Source organism: Nyctereutes procyonoides, unplaced genomic scaffold (assembly GCF_905146905.1).
Source record: "Nyctereutes procyonoides isolate TBG_1078 unplaced genomic scaffold, NYPRO_anot_genome, whole genome shotgun sequence".
NCBI classification, from domain to species: Eukaryota; Metazoa; Chordata; class Mammalia; order Carnivora; family Canidae; genus Nyctereutes; species Nyctereutes procyonoides.
Genome location: NW_026575043.1, coordinates 41,499,701 through 41,518,333, shown reverse-complemented (window position 1 = coordinate 41,518,333; position 18,633 = coordinate 41,499,701). Strand labels below are relative to the sequence as shown.

The 18,633-nt window shown below is 46.6% G+C and overlaps 2 protein-coding genes across 2 annotated transcripts in view; one reads left to right on the top strand and one right to left on the bottom strand.

The window, feature by feature from the left end:
- Nucleotides 1-155: 155 nt before the first annotated feature.
- Nucleotides 156-5,394, bottom strand: RHBDD3 (rhomboid domain containing 3). Its single transcript, XM_055322613.1, is given in 7 exon segments — nucleotides 156-465; nucleotides 557-692; nucleotides 695-843; nucleotides 933-1,095; nucleotides 2,061-2,444; nucleotides 3,069-3,950; nucleotides 5,222-5,394. Coding segments are annotated over 6 exon segments (1,158 nt in total). The 5' UTR covers nucleotides 3,217-3,950; nucleotides 5,222-5,394; the 3' UTR covers nucleotides 156-287.
- A 264-nt stretch (nucleotides 5,395-5,658) lies between these two features.
- Nucleotides 5,659-18,633, top strand: part of EWSR1 (EWS RNA binding protein 1) — a 29,143-nt gene continuing 16,168 nt past the window's right edge. The window contains exons 1-6 of the mRNA XM_055322612.1: nucleotides 5,659-5,823; nucleotides 9,779-9,815; nucleotides 9,958-10,009; nucleotides 11,319-11,442; nucleotides 15,984-16,170; nucleotides 18,154-18,321. Of these exons, the coding sequence (XP_055178587.1) occupies nucleotides 5,811-5,823; nucleotides 9,779-9,815; nucleotides 9,958-10,009; nucleotides 11,319-11,442; nucleotides 15,984-16,170; nucleotides 18,154-18,321 (581 nt within the window). The 5' untranslated portion in view covers nucleotides 5,659-5,810. The remainder of the gene's footprint in view (nucleotides 5,824-9,778; nucleotides 9,816-9,957; nucleotides 10,010-11,318; nucleotides 11,443-15,983; nucleotides 16,171-18,153; nucleotides 18,322-18,633) is intronic.

Sequence of the window (18,633 nt, the reverse complement as noted above, 5' to 3'; positions counted from 1 at the left end):
GACATGGCTTCCTGCACAGTTCAAAGACAGTAACGCTGTCTCTGCACATCAAGGGGCTGTTCTATAATGCATCATTCCTTCGCTGCTAATTCATTTATTCATCTCCCCTGTTCCCAACACAGAAGAGTCAGACACAACTGCTATCCCCAAAGAGGTCCAGGTTGAAAAATGAACTGGTTTTTATTCTAAGCAGTACCAGGGTGTGGTGCTGGAGGGGCATCTCCTGTACCCCACTATGATTCTAAGCAGACAGGCCAGGGCTCTGGTCACTTGAGGGCCTGCATGTGCTAGGGGGGACCAGGACCCTCAGGGTGAGCAGGCCCGCCCCTCCCCTGAGTCACCAGGGCCTCAGGGCCTACCTCCCCGCCAACCAGCAGTGACACAGCACCCTCCACTCGGCCTGTGGCAGCCAGTGCCACCACTGCCTGCTCTGTCGGGAAGCCCATGCGCTCCAGCTGCTGCAGCCTGTGGAATGGGGAGAGGGGAACAGGGAGGGAACGTCAGGGCCACCTCCAGCCCCTGTACCAGGGGACCCACCCCTGCCCACCTGCCTTACCGCAGAGAGGAGACGGAGGACTTAGGCAGCCATAGTGGGCTCTCAGGACACTGGGCTGGCCCCTCAAGGAGTGAGGCCTGGATCCCCTCCTGCAGCATTTGCTCATCCAGGGCTGCCCACAGCGGGGTTCCGGGGGGAAGCTGGGCCTGGCCCAGGCTATGCCCACCTCTGAGGAGCCCTCCCAGGTCTGCTGCACAGACCCCAGGCCTGGTGGGAGCTGGGCCGAGACTTCACTGCGGGACCAGAGGCTAGGGGAGGCCATGTAAGGAGGTCCAGGGGTGGGAGGCCTGGAGGAGCAGAAGCAGAAGAGGGCCTGACTGCCAGCCACTGCCACAGCTTCCACCAGCAGGACCAGTGTCTTCAGCATCGCGCTCACCTCGCTGCAGCAGGATGGATGACCGGCAGCTCGGCCAGGCTGCCTGGGGTAGGAAGGAGTCTGAATGGCCAGCACCCTGCCAGGGCTCTGCACAAGGCACCCTCCTGCAGCGCTTGCAGCCGCCTCTCAGAGAGCTCCAGCCACTGGAACGCCCCGGCTGCATCTGTCTGCCCAGGGCAGGGCGGCTGGTCAAGGAAAACCAAAACGAGCCAGGGGTGAGCCCACATGGCCCACTGGGCCCTGAGCCAAGTGTGTGACAGGCATTCCCTCATGTCTCCCCACTACGGCCTGGCAAGGGAGTCTCCTCACCCTAGTCGGCTCTGGCTCTCGGGCAAGGTGGAAGCCCTTAGAAAGGGGACCTGCCAGTAAGAGGTAGAGCCAGTGTGTCTCCCCACAAAAGCGGTCTCCTCCCATTTCAGCCACCCCCTGCCTGCTCTGTTCCGAGAGCCCTGTGAGACTGCTCAGGTCTGATTCAAGGCCCGCCCTTGGGCCCACTGACACCCTCCCCATTGCCCTCGGTCAGGGCAACATACTCCCTGCTCCAGGATCCAGCCAGGCCTGGGCAGCTAGTGTCTCCAGGCCTAAAAAATCATGGTCGGGGGACCAGCCTGTGCCTACTGTTCCCTCCAAAGGCACGGTTTTCCCCAACTGGCATTAAGCATCTTGAGAGCAAAAGCCTGTGTTTAATGCACCTGCACCACCAGCCCCTAGTATTCCCCCTTTCAGTGCTGAGCCCCAGGCTCACTCTCACCCTGGCCTTGCACTTCCTATACCCTCTGTCCAGCCTGCTCTTTTTCACTTCTCTTCCCCTGAACCCCTCATCCTGCACATCTTAGCTCAGGTGCCACCTCCACTGGGGAGGGCCGGATTGGGCAGCTCCTTGGGCCACCTCAGCCCTCCTGGGCTCCCCTTTAAACTGTAGTTGGCATCTCTACCTGGCTGTTGGCCCTGAGCCCCCCTGCCCAGAGCCAGCTAGAGGAGAACTCAGATGCTCTGGGAATTTGTTTGTGCAGCTCTTCCCGGCACTGTTGGGCCTGACCCCCTTGTGCCACTTCCCTCCCAGGCACCCTGGGGGCCCAGCCACAGAACCCACGTGTCCACACGGGCCCAAGCCCAGGCAAAGGATACAGGCCAGGCCAGCAAGAAGGCCACAGAATAGCTGCAGGAAGGGTGGCTCAGAGCTGAGCAGTGGTGTCAAGGCAAGCAGCAGCCATGGCAGCAGCCACGGTGGCAATATCCCCAGGGGCTGTCTAGGGTGGTAACCCTGCCCTGCCAGCATGGCCAGGTGGACAGGCATGTAGCCGCAGCCACCAGCTGCGCTGGACACCCCAAGGCCTGCCAGCAGCACACCCATGAGCCCAGCAGCCAGGGCGAGCAGGGCAGAGGCATGCAGGAACCGCAGCGTGCCCAGGTGGCACTCCTGCCACCAGCCCAATGTGGGCAGAAGCAGCAGACTCAGGAGCAGGCCAGGTAGGGCTGTGTGGCCCAGGGCATGGGTCAGCAGCCGGTGTGCTGGGAGAGAGAAGGAGCTTATGTGCCAGGTTAGTGGCCCTAACCCCCAAGGCTGTCCCAGGTTGGTAATCACCCTCTGGGGGACACCAGCTAACCTAGCCTCCTCTCCCCAGGAGCCAAAGTCTGCCCACTGCCAGCACTTTAATCACTCATGAAGGGGACCAAGGGGTTCTAAATGCTGTGGCTGCTCCCCTGCTATGTTAACCAGAAAGTGCTGGACCCACCACTCCGGGCCTCTCAAGAGCAACCCAACATCTTGGTGGGAAACAGGCACTCAGCTGGAGTCACTCCTTAAACTCCCAGGACCTCCTCCACATTCTCCTACTAAGTTGAAAACCTTAGTTCTTATTTTAAGGGAAAGCCACCAAAAAGGGAAGCCACCTGAAAAAAAAATTCCTACTTACAGGCCCCCACCCCTCTGCTGGCCCCTGGGCCTGGATGCTCTGCCCTCCCTTCTTGGTTGCAGATGAGCTGGGCATGCTCCTGTCCAAGGCTAACCTTCCCCCAGGCACTGGGTCCTCTCCCTGCTTGACCAGTGCAGGATGCATGGCACTCCTGCGAACTGTTCTCAGGCCCTAGAGCATGTCTCCTGCCTCCTCTGAGGCCCGTGGGGCTGGCCCTCACCCTGCCAAGGGTCCAGCAGCAGCTCCGGGGCCAGGGCAAGGCTGGGGCCAGCTCCCACCAGCCATAGGCTGCTCAGCAGCAGCATCAGGACAGAGGAGGCAAGGGGTAGCACTGGGGATGGTAAGCCAGGGGGGCCTCGGGCACGCATAGTGAGGCTGAAGGTGTCAAAAGTGGTCTTGAGGCTGTGTGCTAGGGGTGAAAGAAAACAATAACAACGGTTATGACTGCAATTTTTATCCAACTTCCTTTCAACTACCCTCCCGATGGCCCCATTTTACAGAAGTAGAGACTGAAGCTGGAAAGGCAGGCCCAGCAACTTGACCACAGAGGAGCTCAGATCCTAACCACGCATTTAACGATCTTGCCCTCCCCTCTGCCTGTGTGTGAAGATGGGGAGGGGCTGAGCCAAAAGGGCTCTGAAGAAGAGCCTAGAGTGGGAGGCACAAGGCCAGAGAAGTTGAACTGGGGTTCTGGATTTCCTAAAAAAGGGTACAGCCCCCCAGGGCAAACTCAGGGCCATCTCCGGCTTTCCTCTGCCTCCCTTTTTCCTTGGGCTGCAGACCAGCCACCTTTGTGTTTCCTCCCCTCCACTGTGCCCTGCCTAGAGCTCTAAGTTTCCCTTGCTGGAGGGGTGAGGCCAGCCAATGGGCAGGCAGATTAGGAAGGGGGTGAGGCAGAAGGGCTGGAGAAGAGGCAGGAATTCCACACTCTGAGTGCATACAAAGTGACACTGGAGGGAGTCATCCCCTTCTTCCAGCTTTGAGCACAGCTCCTCTGGCCCTAAACCCCCCTTTTCACAAGAAGGTTCCAGCATCCCCTCCACTTCTTCCTGCTGTGCATCCTTGGACAAGTTTTCCTTCCTCTGAGCCTCTCCTTCCTCATCTGTAAAATAAGAATTAAGAAAATCCTTTCCTTGTAGGATGAGAAAAAGGAATGGACTAAGGCAGGGCCCTGCCCACAGATCCTGCTCAATAAACTGTAGCCTGCCATCCCAGCCAATTGCGGGAGACAGAGGTAGCCACCAGCTAGCCCAGCCGGAGGGGGGCCTCAGCATGGAAGCAGCTGCTCCAGTCTAGCTGGTTCAGGCTCTGACCCACAAGGCACAGGACTTGCTGAAACCCCCTCAGCCCTGGCTAGGCCTGTGTCAAGATTGCTAGTGAGCTGATTTCATGAGGCAAGAAGCAAAATCCCAGAGAGACCAAACTGTTTCATTTGCTCCCTTGCCAAGGGCCACCTCAGCATCAAAATCCACCTGTAGGTTTCCTGTTTCCTGCCAGGAAAATGTAGAAAGCTCCTCTGCCTGCAACATTCCTCCCTCCATCTCTCCAATAGGCAAACTCCTACTCACCCCCTTGAAGCCCAGTTCAAATGTCCCCATCTCCTGCTTCATGGATCTTATCCTATCTAGTAAAGCACAGCTTGGCCTGTCTTTCTTCCTGGACCAGTGGTCTGAGCAGGGGGCAGGTGGGAGTGCCCTCCTCTTACGCATCCCCAAGTTCTCCATATGCGTTCACGGAAAGAGAGACTCTAGCTTGGCTCCAGGTCCCGCGGAAAGATTTGGGTGAGCCCTGCCCTTCCTTGGGCCTGGGCACCTGCCTGAGGTGACTAGATTGAGTCCAGGAAGGCAGACAGGTGCCAGCCTTGCCTCGAGCCAAGACACCGACTGCAAGTCTCCTCTTGCAACCTCACAGCCACCTGCCCACTCACACTTTACAAAGGCGAAGGACTTGCCCACGGACAAACAGAACTGGAACCCTCTGGGGCTCAGGCTCTTCATCGATAAAATGGGGCTGTGCACCATCTGGCCCTGCCTACCTTACTGGGAAGCTCGGAGGACAGAATGGGAAGGATGGGAAAGATTCTTCCGAGTGCTAGAGAGAGTGGGGGTCCTGGGGTGTGGGTAGAACTCAGCTTTGTGACTTTAGTAAAAGTACCCAAATTCCCTGGGTTTTCAGTTTCCCCTTCTGTAAAAATATGGGTATTGGATGGGGGATTAAGATTAAAGGGCCTTCTCAATCTTGACCGTTACGGGGGGGGGGGGCTCAGGATCGGGTGCTGCGTTCCGGGCCTCCCATCCAGCCCACCCGCCTCGGCCCCTCCCCCTCCCCCTCCCCCTCCCCCTCCGGCCCAGGCCACGTGTCCGGGGTACTCACTGCAGAGCGCGCCCCCGGCCCCCGGAAGGCCGGGCGGGGCCCCTGGCTGGGAGTCGGGACTCCAGCTTCCCGGCGAGGCCAGAGAGCCCCGAGCCCATTCTGCCTGAACTCGAGCGCGTGACCCCGGCCGAGCCAGCGCGCCACCCCCTCCCCCGCCGCCCGCCGATTAGTCAGCAGTTGTTCTAGGCCCGGGTCCCTTCCCCCAGCCCTCCCGCCGGCCTCCGTGTCCCTCCAAGGCAGACTCTTCAGAGACGGTCCCTAGAGCCAGCGGACGAAACCATTTCGAAGAGCTTAGCCTCGTGCGGAGAATCTTTCCGGCTTGATACCAAGACCCGCTCACCCGCCGCTCCGGACCCTTCGGTGCTATTTCGGCCCACACGTCAAGTCCAGCGCCCTTTAGAGAGCACTGGGACAGGAGTTGAGGGCGGGAAGGACGAGAAAACTGTGGTTCATCCCTCTTTCTCTCACCCCCGTGGCCTGGCCCGATGGTAGCGCCCGAGGTTGCGGGTTTCGCGCCTGCGCAGTGCGGCGCCTAGAGGGAAAGCGAGAGGGAGACGGACGTTGAAAGAACGAGAGGGAAGGAGAGAAAATGGCGTCCACGGGTGAGTGTGGGGGAACAGTGGTCGCGCCGGCGACGGCCGGGACACCCAAATCTGGGGCTGCTCGTCTCTAGGGGTGGTCGGGACGACTGAGTGGAGCTGCCGAGGGGGTGTGAGGTACCCGCCGCGGCCCGACGAGCTCGAGGGCCCGCGTTCTTCTCCCCTCCCCCCACCGGGAAGGCCGGTTCTGGAACCTTCCGGCGCCCCCGGCGCGCGAGGTGCATGCGGCGGCGGGGGCGCGCGGGGCCTGCCGCGGTCTCCATTGTGTGGCGGCCGTCTGGCCTCGCGCTCCGGGCCGCCCGCCACGTGGGCGGGGCCTGCGGCCTCCGGGGCCCCGCGTGGGGGCTGGGGGAGGGCTCGGCAAGGCCTCGAGCGCGGCACCCCTAAACCGGAGGCGGTGGCGGCGGGGGGTGGGGGGGGTCGACGGCTGCTCGAGGAGCCGCGGCAACGCGCTTCTCTGACTCTCCCCCTCCCCCATTGCCAGGGATGCGGCCCGAGCCGGAGGGCGACTCTGCTTCGCAGAGAAGCCCAGGGGAAAAAAAGCAAATAAAAAAGGAATCGTGGGTTTGTGAGCCGAGGGGTGCCGACCTATGAGCGGGCGCCCCGTAATGGCCTGGTCGGCTGGGGCGTCCGGCGCGGCCGAGCTGCCCTCTCGGCGTCTTCCAGCCCCAAACCGAACTTCTGCCCTACTGGGCTTTGGGTGGAATGTGCTTCCCCCTTCAGAGCACCGCCCCCCGGGCCGCTTCGGTTCTACTCTTACTAAGGCCCCCTCCTTTACTCCCCAAAAAGCAATTAAGTGGCTTCCCAGGGCCATTTTTAAGCAAACGCTGAGGTAAATCCGTTGTATAATAAGACCAACCCGGATCGCGAGGCCAGAAATCCCCGCCGAAAGAAAATTCTGGCCTCTTAGACCTAGGAGAAACAAAAGGCCCGAGTCGGCATTTGAATTATGCTTAAGCCATCGCCTCGCAAGTTTATTCGCCCAGGTTAGGCCTGCAGGCTTGTTTATTTCGTGGACTGAAGGACGAGGGAAAGGAGACCCATGCTGGACTTTGAAAGAAAGCTCGGGGTGGGAGCTCGAATGTGGCAATCTAGGGTGGTCAGGGATGCGTGGGTTGTTTAATCTTGTAACCTAAACGTCACCTGCAGTTGGCGGCCTGTTTGTGCACTAACCTGCGGTTATTGGTAGGGTGGGGCATTTTTGCCTCTAGGGGGGTGTTCTTAGGCCTTCTGACACCAGGCCTGCGTGCGGTGGGAGAAGTCGAGGGAAGACCCGAAAAGCTCTGGGTCCTTGTGCGATGCAGTTTGAAACGGGCCCAGAATCCAGCAACTTACAATTTAAGCCTTACCGAGCTGTGTGATCAGTAAACGGCAGGTCAATGCTGGCTGTTAGTGCCAGGGTTCAGAGTGCCGCAGGAAGAGGACTCTGAAATACCACAGTCCAAGACACATCCTGGTGGGAAGTGGTTTCCGCAGAGCTCTTTCCACCTTCCTCTTCCTTGCAGTGTTTGAATTTATAAGGGAGAGTGCTACTCTCTGTTCCCTGTTGAATGGTGGGGAGTCTAAATGTGTATGGTGAAATTTTTGCGTGGCTGGACATGCCAGTTTCTTGGTTTACTTTGCCCAAGCTGTTTATTGGAAATCTCCACGTACTGTATTAGGATTACAGTTGTGTTTTATGTAGACCCACAGTAGTCGGCCAGCTGGAGGATCTTTGGGAAATCACATACTTTGGTTTCCTTTCCTTCAAAATGAAAGCATGAGGCTAGACCTTTCAAGAGCTTTTAAGCCCTTAACTTCTTGACCTTGTAGCAAAGCATTTGGTTCCCACAAATTGCCCCATACTACTCTAATTCCCTACATAGCCTGAAGCTCTAAATCTCTACTTTTTGGATAGTGAGAACTATAAAGTATCTCAAAGCCACACTTTGGGTAATGTTAGATGCTTCTCGTGTACAGTAAGTATAGAGGAGTAGAGTCTATGTTTAGTTTAACAAAGAAATACAATGCAAACTCCCAAGTAACCGCCAAGAAAGAGAACCTTGCCAACACTTTAGCGGCCCTCTGGATTACGGCTCCCTTTTCTCAACTTGTCCTATATTTTTAGTAAAGTATTCAGCTGCATGTTTTGGGGGTTAAAAACAAAGCATGACTGACTGCTTAAAAGAATAAAATCTGACCATTGTGTAACTAACATTTTTGAGTCCCTACAATGTTTGTGAGTTGTAGGTAGGTAACATGAGTTCTCAAACAAATTTGCTACCTCCCTTAGTCCACCAGTGTGGGACTAGATGGGCTGGTTTCACACTGATCTGAGATCATTCCTTGTTCCATATCAGCTTTGCCAGTTTTCTGTTTTACATAACTGTTCTTGTGTAAAAGTCCTTTTGCAAAGTTGAACTTCCATGTCAGCAATTTAGAATCATTTCTAACATGAGACACCTCAGCGAAATGTAGGTTGAAATATTTTGATGCTTCATTTGTTTTGTTAATGCCACATGGAAGAAGTGATTTGCATTTACTTTCATGCACTACATAGAAAGCATGACTTGTAGTGCTATGGAAAATGCCTTAAGGTTTAACCTTAAAATGCCTTAAGATTGTTTTGAATAAATTAATGTGTTTATTATACATGGGCAGTTGATTTGATAATATTGATGAATCAGGATTCTGATTTTAAGGGTGTACAGAAGAAGGAAAGTAGTTAAGGTAGAGAGTAGAAAGGTGAGCTTACTTAAAAAATGGATTCAGAAAAAAAAAAATCTGGTCAGGTGGACTGTGAGGCAGTCTTTGGATAAAGTGGGGGTAGAAACCCCTCCGTGGAGACCTAGAAGTCCATTGTTGCTTTCAAATGAGGGGCTACTTTCTGATTGAAAAAGAAAGGACCCTTTTGTTCAGTGCTAATGGCAGTACTGCCTTCTAACATGGGATAAGATACAGATTTCTTGTGGAGAGCAAAGCATTGGGCAGATTTTTTTGAAATGACTTTTTAAAAAATATATGTTTAGTTCAGTGGTGCTGTGAAAACTTAACCATTTTATTTCCTCTTTGTTTTCACTACTTGTAGACACCTCAGTGAACTAGAGTTTTCAGTCCTTTTATGCATGTTTTACATTTCATATGAAAAGAGAAATTACAGGAAATATTATATAGAAAGAGAAGAGACTGGAAGAAAAGTTGTGGGGTTTTGTTTTTGAGTTGAAGTTATTTTGAGTTTCTAAAAGATGATACCTAAAAGCAAATTACTCCCAAAAAGACTACATGCTTTCTTCTCTGCCAGTTATCAAGATTTCTTAACCCTGCCAGTTATCAAGATTTCTTAACCCATGTCTAGCTTTGATTTATTGTAAAGATGTAGTCCTGATACAGTCAGGAAGTTCTTAAAATACTGGATTGGGAAGACTCTCCTTTTTTGTCATTCCATGTCACCGCCCTGCTAAGGAATTGGGATGGTTTTCAAAATGCTAAAATGCGGGAGTGATAGAAAAACTAGTTTGGGGGGAGATGTAGATACTAATGTAATCAGTGTGATGTTAAGCATTATAATATTGTGACATGCTTCGTTTTTAGATGAAAGTAAAACTTTTGATCCTGTTGGTTCATCTTGTTTTTTCTCTTAGTCTTAGGATGATGATCATGTATTTGAAATGACAGCCTGCAGTTGGGGTGGGAGGGAGTTGTGGTCATGGGAACCTTCGAAGTATCTGCCAAATCAGCTGATCTTGACCTCATTAGCTGGCACTATATTTCAAACTTTCTGAGTTTAACTGGCTTAGACTCATTTTTTGGTTTGGTGTTGAGAAGAGATACCCATTTGGACCTGTGTTGGCCTGTACTTCCTCTCGAAACAGTTTAAAGAATTTATTTTCCTGCACCTGAATTCCTCCCCCCCCCCCCACATCTTCTTTCTCCTTGTCTCTGCTGACTTCACATTATTTTTTCTCCTTGTTTTCTCTAGATTACAGTACCTACAGCCAAGCTGCAGCCCAGCAGGGGTAAGTTAGTCTTTTAGAACAGTACTTTGGATGTGATTGATTATAATGTTTTTAGAGTACCGAGCCTCCTGGAGTTGTAGAGGATTTCATAATGGAGTCTGAATGTTCTGTATTCAGTTTTTGCATTTAATTTCTCTTACAGCTACAGTGCATACACCGCCCAACCAACTCAAGGATATGCACAGACCACCCAGGTAATTTTTAAGATAATTATATGCAGTTACATCCCTAAACAAAATATTTGTCAGCCATCAAAACAAATAGCTAATACAGCTCTTTTTTTAAAAAATCAAGTAATAGAAAAGTATGATGTGCTGATAATCTTAAAAATACCCAGGCGTTTTAAACTTTGACAGTAGGGTTACCATTATAAATGACCCCATCCCCAAACTGGGACTTGCTAATTTTCCATACCTTTCTAGTATCATTTCTCAAGTTAAGTGCCTTGCTCAGAATTTGGTCTTTCTGCATATTGTATTAGGTTTAATAATTATTAAATTATTTAGTTTTGCAGTGGTTCTGCAAAAGGATGTGTTATTAGGACATTTTGCAGATAAAAAATTGCAGTGCATAGATAGATCATTTGCCCAGTCACATAGTTAAATGACAGAGTCAGCTCGGTATGGCTGCCTAGCCACTGAGCTGCTGAGCTCTTTCCAGTATGTGAGTTTGTGTTTAAAAGCTTAGCCCAACAGATTCTAGAAATTAGTGTCTTAGTGTTCAGAATTTCTCAAGACCACTTCAAATTCTGAAATGGTCTGTGACATAAAATGGATACTAATAACAGCCATGGAGACATTCTAGGACAGACAGAAGTGTGATGTCTCTGGCAGATTTTCCCTAACCAGTCATTCAGATCTAGAATGTGATCATGCTACTAATATCTGGGAGAATGCCCCATACTTTTCCAGGTTTTAAGTATTACTGATGTCCAAGTTCGAAAGACCGTTCTTGAGGTATTAACCTTAAGGAGACTTGCAGTGTTCTAGTTCATTTTCTTTGAAGTGGTGTAATAGTTTTTAAATCTTGATGTCAGGCTGAAAATCTGGTTTTCAAAACTAACAGATTTAATCCTATTTTCATGTTCTTTCCCTTGGTTCATTTTGTCTTCCTAACATTGTTTCTAGTTGCTAAAAGTGTGCTACACTAAGTGCTGGCAATTATACACCTGGTCCTTTATTGCCTATCCCTTGAGTGTGTCTTGTTAATCTGTATTATTTAACTGAGATTTTGCCTCATTACCTCAGGAACTTTTTTGTAGTTTATAAAAATATGAGTCGATTAGATGAAGGAAAGCAAGCATTCATGATACTGTGATCACTTGTCTGGTTTTTACAGTCTTTACTAGAAAGCAGTATTTTTGGCTTTGGTTCTCCCAATTTAGAAACTTAGAAATAAGTTGATCAATTTTTTTGTTAAAATACGAGGTATATATATATATATATATATATATATATATATATATACACACACATCTTGTATGTATCCATTTTCTTTGAGCAGGCATATGGGCAACAGAGTTATGGAACCTATGGACAGCCCACTGATGTCAGCTATACCCAGGCTCAGACCACTGCAACCTATGGGCAGACCGCCTATGCAACTTCTTATGGACAGCCTCCCGCTGGTAAGGCCTGCCCTGGAGAGAGTTTTGGGTCATAGCTACTGGGGTGTTCGCTAAGAATCTTGTTATTTATGCTCTCAGGTGTACATTCTGGTCCATACCTTGGCATCTGAGGATCCTTTATTCTTAGGAGAAGCTATTTTTTATTTTTCCCTCCTTCCCCCTTATAGTCTCCTAAAGGATTTCTAATAGAATGTGGGGTGGGATAATTTCCTTTTAACTATTTCATACAGTGTATTGAATAATCTTATAACAAAATGGAGAATATATACGAGATTGTGCTAAATGGTAATACTGGGTAAGAATGAGCCTTCTTAAAGTGAGCTACTTAAAATCAAACTGATTTTCACATCTGTTTGCTTCATCTGATAGTGTACCCTCTACTTTTTGTTTTGTGCTTTCCACAGTAGAAGGGACCAGTACAGGTTTGACTATCCTGCTCATTCTTGCATGGGAAATGCTTTCCATCTTGTCTAACCCTGTAATGTTACCCTTTAGGTGTTTTCATCTGTTTAACCCTCAAACTTTCTAACATCACACACAACAAGGTGCTAATGGGAAACTGCTTCAGGTGCCATTCACAGATCCATGTCCTTTTCTTTGTGATTTTTGGGAAAGGTTTTGCTTTATTTTACATTATTTGTGTCAAGCCTTAATAGAAGGTTGTTCACCTTCCCAAAGGTATTTCAGATAACTATTCCCCAGCTGATTTCCCCCTATTCCCTGAAGGATAGATTGCATGAGTAGATTTATTTAGAGGAACAGATTGCCACCCTGCATGTAATGTTTGTCTCTTTGTTGGTTTCTAGTCCAGACACATTTTATTTTCTGTTTTAAATGTTAATGAATTCTTTTAATTCATAATATGTTCTTAAATAACAGCATTCCAGGGGAGCTAAGAAATAAGCAACTCTGAGAATTAGAATAAGTTGTACCTTAATAATAGGATTGAGTGGAGTATGTGAAAAATTTATAAGAATTTTTGCTTAGCGCTGGTATGTAACATTTTAGAATCCCTACTTTCTCCCCACTCACCCACTCTTATGTTTATAAGAGAATATTAAATATAAAAGTCTTGAAAGTGTAAAAACTATTCAAACTATTTTCAGTTCCCTAAGTTATATGTAGTCTTAGAGTTTTTAGTAGGAGGAAATCTGTAAATTTATTTCCCTGAATGTCAGTGTCCTGGACTTGATGGGAAGTATTTCCTAATCTGTGTAACTAATATCTCAAATAATATGGGAAATGGTTATACTTGCTGCTGGTGTTAGCTTTAATTGTAGGAACAGCTAGAACTAGAACTATGCAGTTTGAATTTTTAGCACAGAATTTTGAAATCATGAGAAGAACCTTACATATTCAAGCTATTTCCAATTTTTTATTGATAATGGTTGACATACAATATTAGTTTTAGGAATACAACCTAATAAATCCATATCTGTATATGTTGTGAAATGATCACCGCAGAAAGTCTCACTAACATACCATTGGCACACAGTTAACAGATTCTTTTTCTCGCGATGAGACCATTTAAGATCTCTTTACCGGGATCCCTGGGTGGCTCAGCAGTTTAGCACTGCCTTCAGCCCAGGGCCTGATCCTAGAGTCCCAGGATCGAGTCCCACGTCGGGCTCCCTGCATGGAGCCTGCTCCTCCCTCTGCCTGTGTCTCTGCCTCTCTCTCTCTCTCTCTCTCTCTCTCTCTCTCTCTCTCTCCCTCTCTCCCTCTCCCTGTGTGTCTCTCATGAATAAGTAAATAAAATCCTTAAAAAAAATTTTAAAAAATCTCTTTACCAACTTTTAAAATATACAATACAGTTTATTAAATATAGTCACTATGCTATAGGTTACATCCCTGGGATTTATTTATTTTTTAACAAGTTTGTAGCTTTTGACCACTTTCCCTCATTCTTAAAAACTATCCTTTGGAAATAAGTATTACAACTTAGATTAAGCCTTTGGAGTCTCTAGACCATTTTATAGGGACACGATAAAGTCATTTGTAGAAAACGCAGGGGTCTTCTAAGTTCTCTAGCATCCTATGTGTTCTCATTGTCAGTTGAACAAGCCCCACTTTGAGCACAAAAACGTAGGACATTCTGATACGGAAACCAGTGGCTTTGATGAGCAGGAGATTGTACTTAATAAGGACTGTTTGTGTGGATTTTATAGTTTATAGAGAACCACTCATACCTCCCTTAATGCTCCCATCAACCTTTGGAATGTAGAGACCAGAATTAAACCTGATGGGCAAACTGAGGCTGAACCAATCTAAGTTAGGACCCTCGCAGGTAGTAAGTGGGGTCAAGCACACTTTTTTCCTTACTGAGTGTTTATACTAAAGGTCATTGGATAATTACTGAAAGGGATTGTATAAGACCCCCTTCTCTTAATAGAATTTTTAAAAATTAAGCTTTAAGAGAAAGTGGCCATGTAAATCTCATTTCATTAATACAAACTTGAGTTTTTACTGTTCAAGTTGAACAAAAATTTTGGTTGATTTGTGTAATGTTTGCTACCTTTTTCCTTAAAGTCATCAGCACAGAGTAGATGTATTGTCTTTTGGCGTTGGTCTTTTTTATTGTCATTAAATCATTTTGCTCTGTTAATTTTTGCTCATTAGCTTGGCTGTGTGGGTACTAGAGATTAATTAAAAGATTATTAACCCAATGTCTGTTACCGTAATTTTTAGCACTACGAGGCTCTAACAGTTACTGCGTAGTTTTATAATATAGTTATTGCCCTGATCAGGCGTTGTTGTGTTTAATTGCCTTTGTGAATCTTATAGTTGGCCTTGTCATCACATAGGGGGAAAAATCTGTGTAGGAGTAATAGGGTAGGTGGAATTAGATTCCAATTAAATGAGTGCTTTATATGGTTGATATTTGGACTCTGCAAGGAACTTTTAAATTAAATAAACGAATGACATGACAACCAAAAAAACTTCCATTGCTTGGGGCTCTGTTTTGTGTGTAATTTCAGAATTATCATTACACTCTGTGCTACAGGAGGTGACACTTTAGATTGTACAAAGAGAAGTTGGAATTTGTTGTTGGCTAGTAAGTTTTGTGTATAGTAAGGATACTTTATTCTAACTGATGTTTTAAGGCCATAAACTTTAACTAAAATGAGTGTTCTTAATTCAAGATTTGTTTTAAGTACTGAAACTACTTTTTTACTTTAGTGAGATGTAGACTTTTGTTGGGTGTAAATGTTGAGAACTAGACCCACTTTTTATTGCATGGCTGGCTTGTGCTCACTGACCATGAGAAGGAGTCAGAAAGAAGAGCACAGTACCAGGAAAGGTTATAACACATCTCACAGGACGTGGACTGTTAGGACTGTTAGGAGCTGCAGGTTTGAGAGGGGCCTTTTGTCACACACCAAGCCCAAGTTCCAGACTGAAAGGGTGTGCATCCTACCTGGTCTGGTAGTGGCAAGAACTAGGGAGAGACAGCCTACCTGGGTTTGCCTCACACCTATGAATGCATCAGGTCTTTTTTTTTTTTTTTTTTTTTGCATCGGGTCTTTGTGATAACTAGTTAGGGCAGTAGGGTGGGGCTGGCTGTAGGGTCTACTTTCAATACTGCCGAACAGGAAGACGACGTTTTTGCTTGCGGTGGGTCAGTAAGAAAGGAATGGTGGAGGTGGGTAATTGATGACAAGCCTAGAAGAATCTTAGATGGTTTTGTCGTATGAAAAACATTTACCTTTTAAAGGTTTATTTGGGGAGTATTAGGTTTAATTAAAATCATTTACCGGAAAGATCAAATAGAAGAATAACCTTTGTTGGTTATACTTAAGCAAATGTAATTTGCAGTATCTTATTACTCATTTGCCTTTTCAAAATTTAGTGTTCCAAACAAGCATTTTTTTTAGTTGTTACCTGAAACACAAGTAGCAGTTCTTGGACATCTCCCACTGAAAATTAAACACATCTTCCCTGGAACTTCAGTTTCCTTTAATTAAACACGAACTGCCTATGTTGGAATGCTTGGGACTGAAAGCAAAGGAATTCCAAATTACAAGTTTTAATGCTAAAACTATTACTACCTGGATGATTATTTTTAGCTATTTTAGCAGTGTGTCATTGCCTCTTCCCTTTCTGGGACATTTTATTCTGCTTGAGAGTTTTTTGGGATACTCAACTAGTTAAGAAAATTGTTAAGAAGGCCTGCTAGCAAAACCAATACAGAATCAGCAAAAGCAGACTTTTTTCCTATTGGATCCAGAGGGGAGGTGCAGCAGGAGAAATCTTGTTTTTTTCCAACGCTTTCTGTGCAGACTCTTGTTTCTCCCTTTCTGTTAGGTGTAATGTTAGCACAAAAGAGAGTGCTAACTCTTTTCAGAGTGAAAACTGGGTACTTCCAGACAACTTAGGCTTTTTAAATATTGGTTTGTTGCTACTCATACTGGAGGGGAAGTTTTTAAAGGGCTAAATATTGTGATGATTTAAAGTAGGTGGTTTACAGATTGTTCTTTTAACAAGTGTCTAGGCAGCTCTCTGAGGAGCCAGAAATCTGATGTAGTTCTCCTTTGTTCTAGGTTATACTACTCCAACTGCCCCCCAGGCATACAGTCAGCCTGTCCAGGGGTACGGCACTGGTGCTTATGATACCACCACTGCTACGGTCACTACCACCCAGGCCTCCTATGCAGCTCAGTCTGCATATGGCACTCAACCTGCTTACCCAGCCTATGGGCAGCAGCCAGCAGCCACCGCACCTGCAAGGTAAGGCCACACTCCCCTAGTTCTGAGAGCACATCAGCTTGTTTCACGAAAGAGAACAATTACAAACACAGTATCCAGGACTTCATTCCTTTTCTTCAGTGGTTACTCTTAACATACTTACTTTTAGATGGTTGAGTATGTTCTTAAAGTCATCACAGGAATGCTCTAGAGAACACACCACAGATACATCGTTCTCCATTTAGTAGAAAAATGGTGCTGTCCAGGGGCCAAGATGAGGAATGTCACTGACCAGTTTCTAGGTACCTTAGTCTAGTTTCAGAAGAGTGATCTTTTGGGATAGGAAGAGACCATTATATTTACTTTACCAAACCCAGAGAAAAACGGAGTGTGTGTTTCCCTTCACAACAGAACTACTGATAGAATTGCACTTTTGATTTTATTGACCTTGTAAATTGATAACAACTTTCTCTTTGGGAAAAACTTGGCAGTTTACAGTACAGGGGAGGTGGGAAGCATACACTGCTATCTGAGTTAAAGGAATTGACATTTTTTCTGTATTCTGTAGTGGCTTGGTCATTTAAATATCACAGGCAAGTATATATCTTAACTGGGTACCCTGCTTTGGGGTGACTATTTGGGCAAACAGATTTCATACTCCATGACTAATTAGTAGGTAAACAGTGCTGATTATTACTTAACAGAAGATTTCAGGTCTTTGCTTTAGGCAATGCACATAGGTGGCTTCTGCATACAGTCTTGAAGGAACATTGAATTCTGATTTGAAAGAAGACTTTTTAGGGAATAAACAAGAAATCAACTTGTAACCTAGACTTTTTGCCTACTGTGTAGAGGTAAGAAATTAGCTCTGGCAAACACTCATGAAATTACTTCTAAAAGTGCACAGTGAGTAATCAGAGCTACTTGGTAGTTTACATATGCTGGACAACCTGTGCAGTAGGTAGATTAAACTAATGGATTCCTGTAAAGCTCCGTTTCAGTTGACCTAGGCATTTCAGAATGTTTTCAACTATTTGAAAGCCCATTTGATGATCATTGCCACGGTATATCCAAGCCATAGCAGGAGTGTGGGGGGTAATTTATTGATTTTTATAAGATAATGTTTTTGGTGTTTTTTTTTTCCTTGATTTTCAATCCTTACACTTTAAAACTGTCTCATGATCAGTGTCAGAAACTCCTTTTTCCACTAGAAAGATGGGGCTTCTGACCCATTTCAGCTCTGGAGAAACCAGTACACTTCCACATCTATCTGGTTTGCCTGCCGATTCTTGGGGGTTTGCTTAAAATAGCTCAAGCTCACTGTGCTACACTCTTGTTGCAAACTGTTAGGGATGAGAGGTAATAGAAAAACCCTTGGGGTTTGGTTTTGTTTTTTTCCTTTGGGATTGGTTTTCATTACTTAATATTTCCCAGTTCAAGGGTTGTTGGGAGCTGGGGCTGGAAGTTGGGGGGGTCCCTCCTCTATTCTGGTATTTCCATTATGGAGACTTATTTATGTCAGTCCAACTTAGGAAATGTATTTTCAAGTCTGCTCTTAATAAATGAGAAGTCTAAACTCATAGTAATCCAAATTTATAAGTGCCCATGAACTTCTATAAATGTTATTCTGACCTGAAACTTCAGCATTATTATTGAAGTTCTAGTCTGTCTTCAACAGTCCTTTTTGAGTAAAAGCATTTTCTTCCCTAACAAACCACTTCCCCTCCCAGATCACTTAAGTTGTCAATAGAAAATAATCATAACTGCCTTTGATTGCCGCTAGTGTGCAACAAATGTAACATGTTGGTATCTCATCTGTGGATGTGATTAATTCTCTCCCTTGTTAGTGTTTTCTTCCAGCAAATATAGTTGAACTGAGGGGCTGGGTTTGATGTAGTTCTGTTTATAGTTGTATTTACTTCCAAGCTCAATCCTAACATTGCACATTGCTCAGAGGTTTTAGCGTTCTTACCCAAAGTTTTATGGTCAAGGGAAAAAGTCTTACTTTTTTATTTCTCCTTTTAGACCACAGGATGGTAACAAACCCGCTGAGACTAGTCAACCTCAATCTAGCACAGGGGGTTACAACCAGCCCAGCCTAGGATATGGACAGAGTAACTACAGTTATCCCCAGGTACCTGGGAGCTACCCCATGCAGCCAGTCACAGCACCACCATCTTATCCTCCTACCAGGTCAGTATTATCTTTGTCCTCATGGCCAGTGAGCTAGTAGAATCACAGGTTTTATTTTCAGACTGTTGACCAGCTTCTTCCTCAGGTGAATGAGTTCTCTGACTCTCCCAGTGATAAGGCTGACCATTCAATGTTACATTAAAACCTTTGAAGGACATTTTTTAAAAAAACTTCACTTTAATCATTTTGTATTTAACTCAGAGGTCCATTCATGCACAAGTCTTTTAATGATTGATTGGGCCGGGCCTTTCATCCAAAGCTCTAGTCTACAAGTCTACAGGTTTATATGGCACTGTTTTACTTAACTACCCC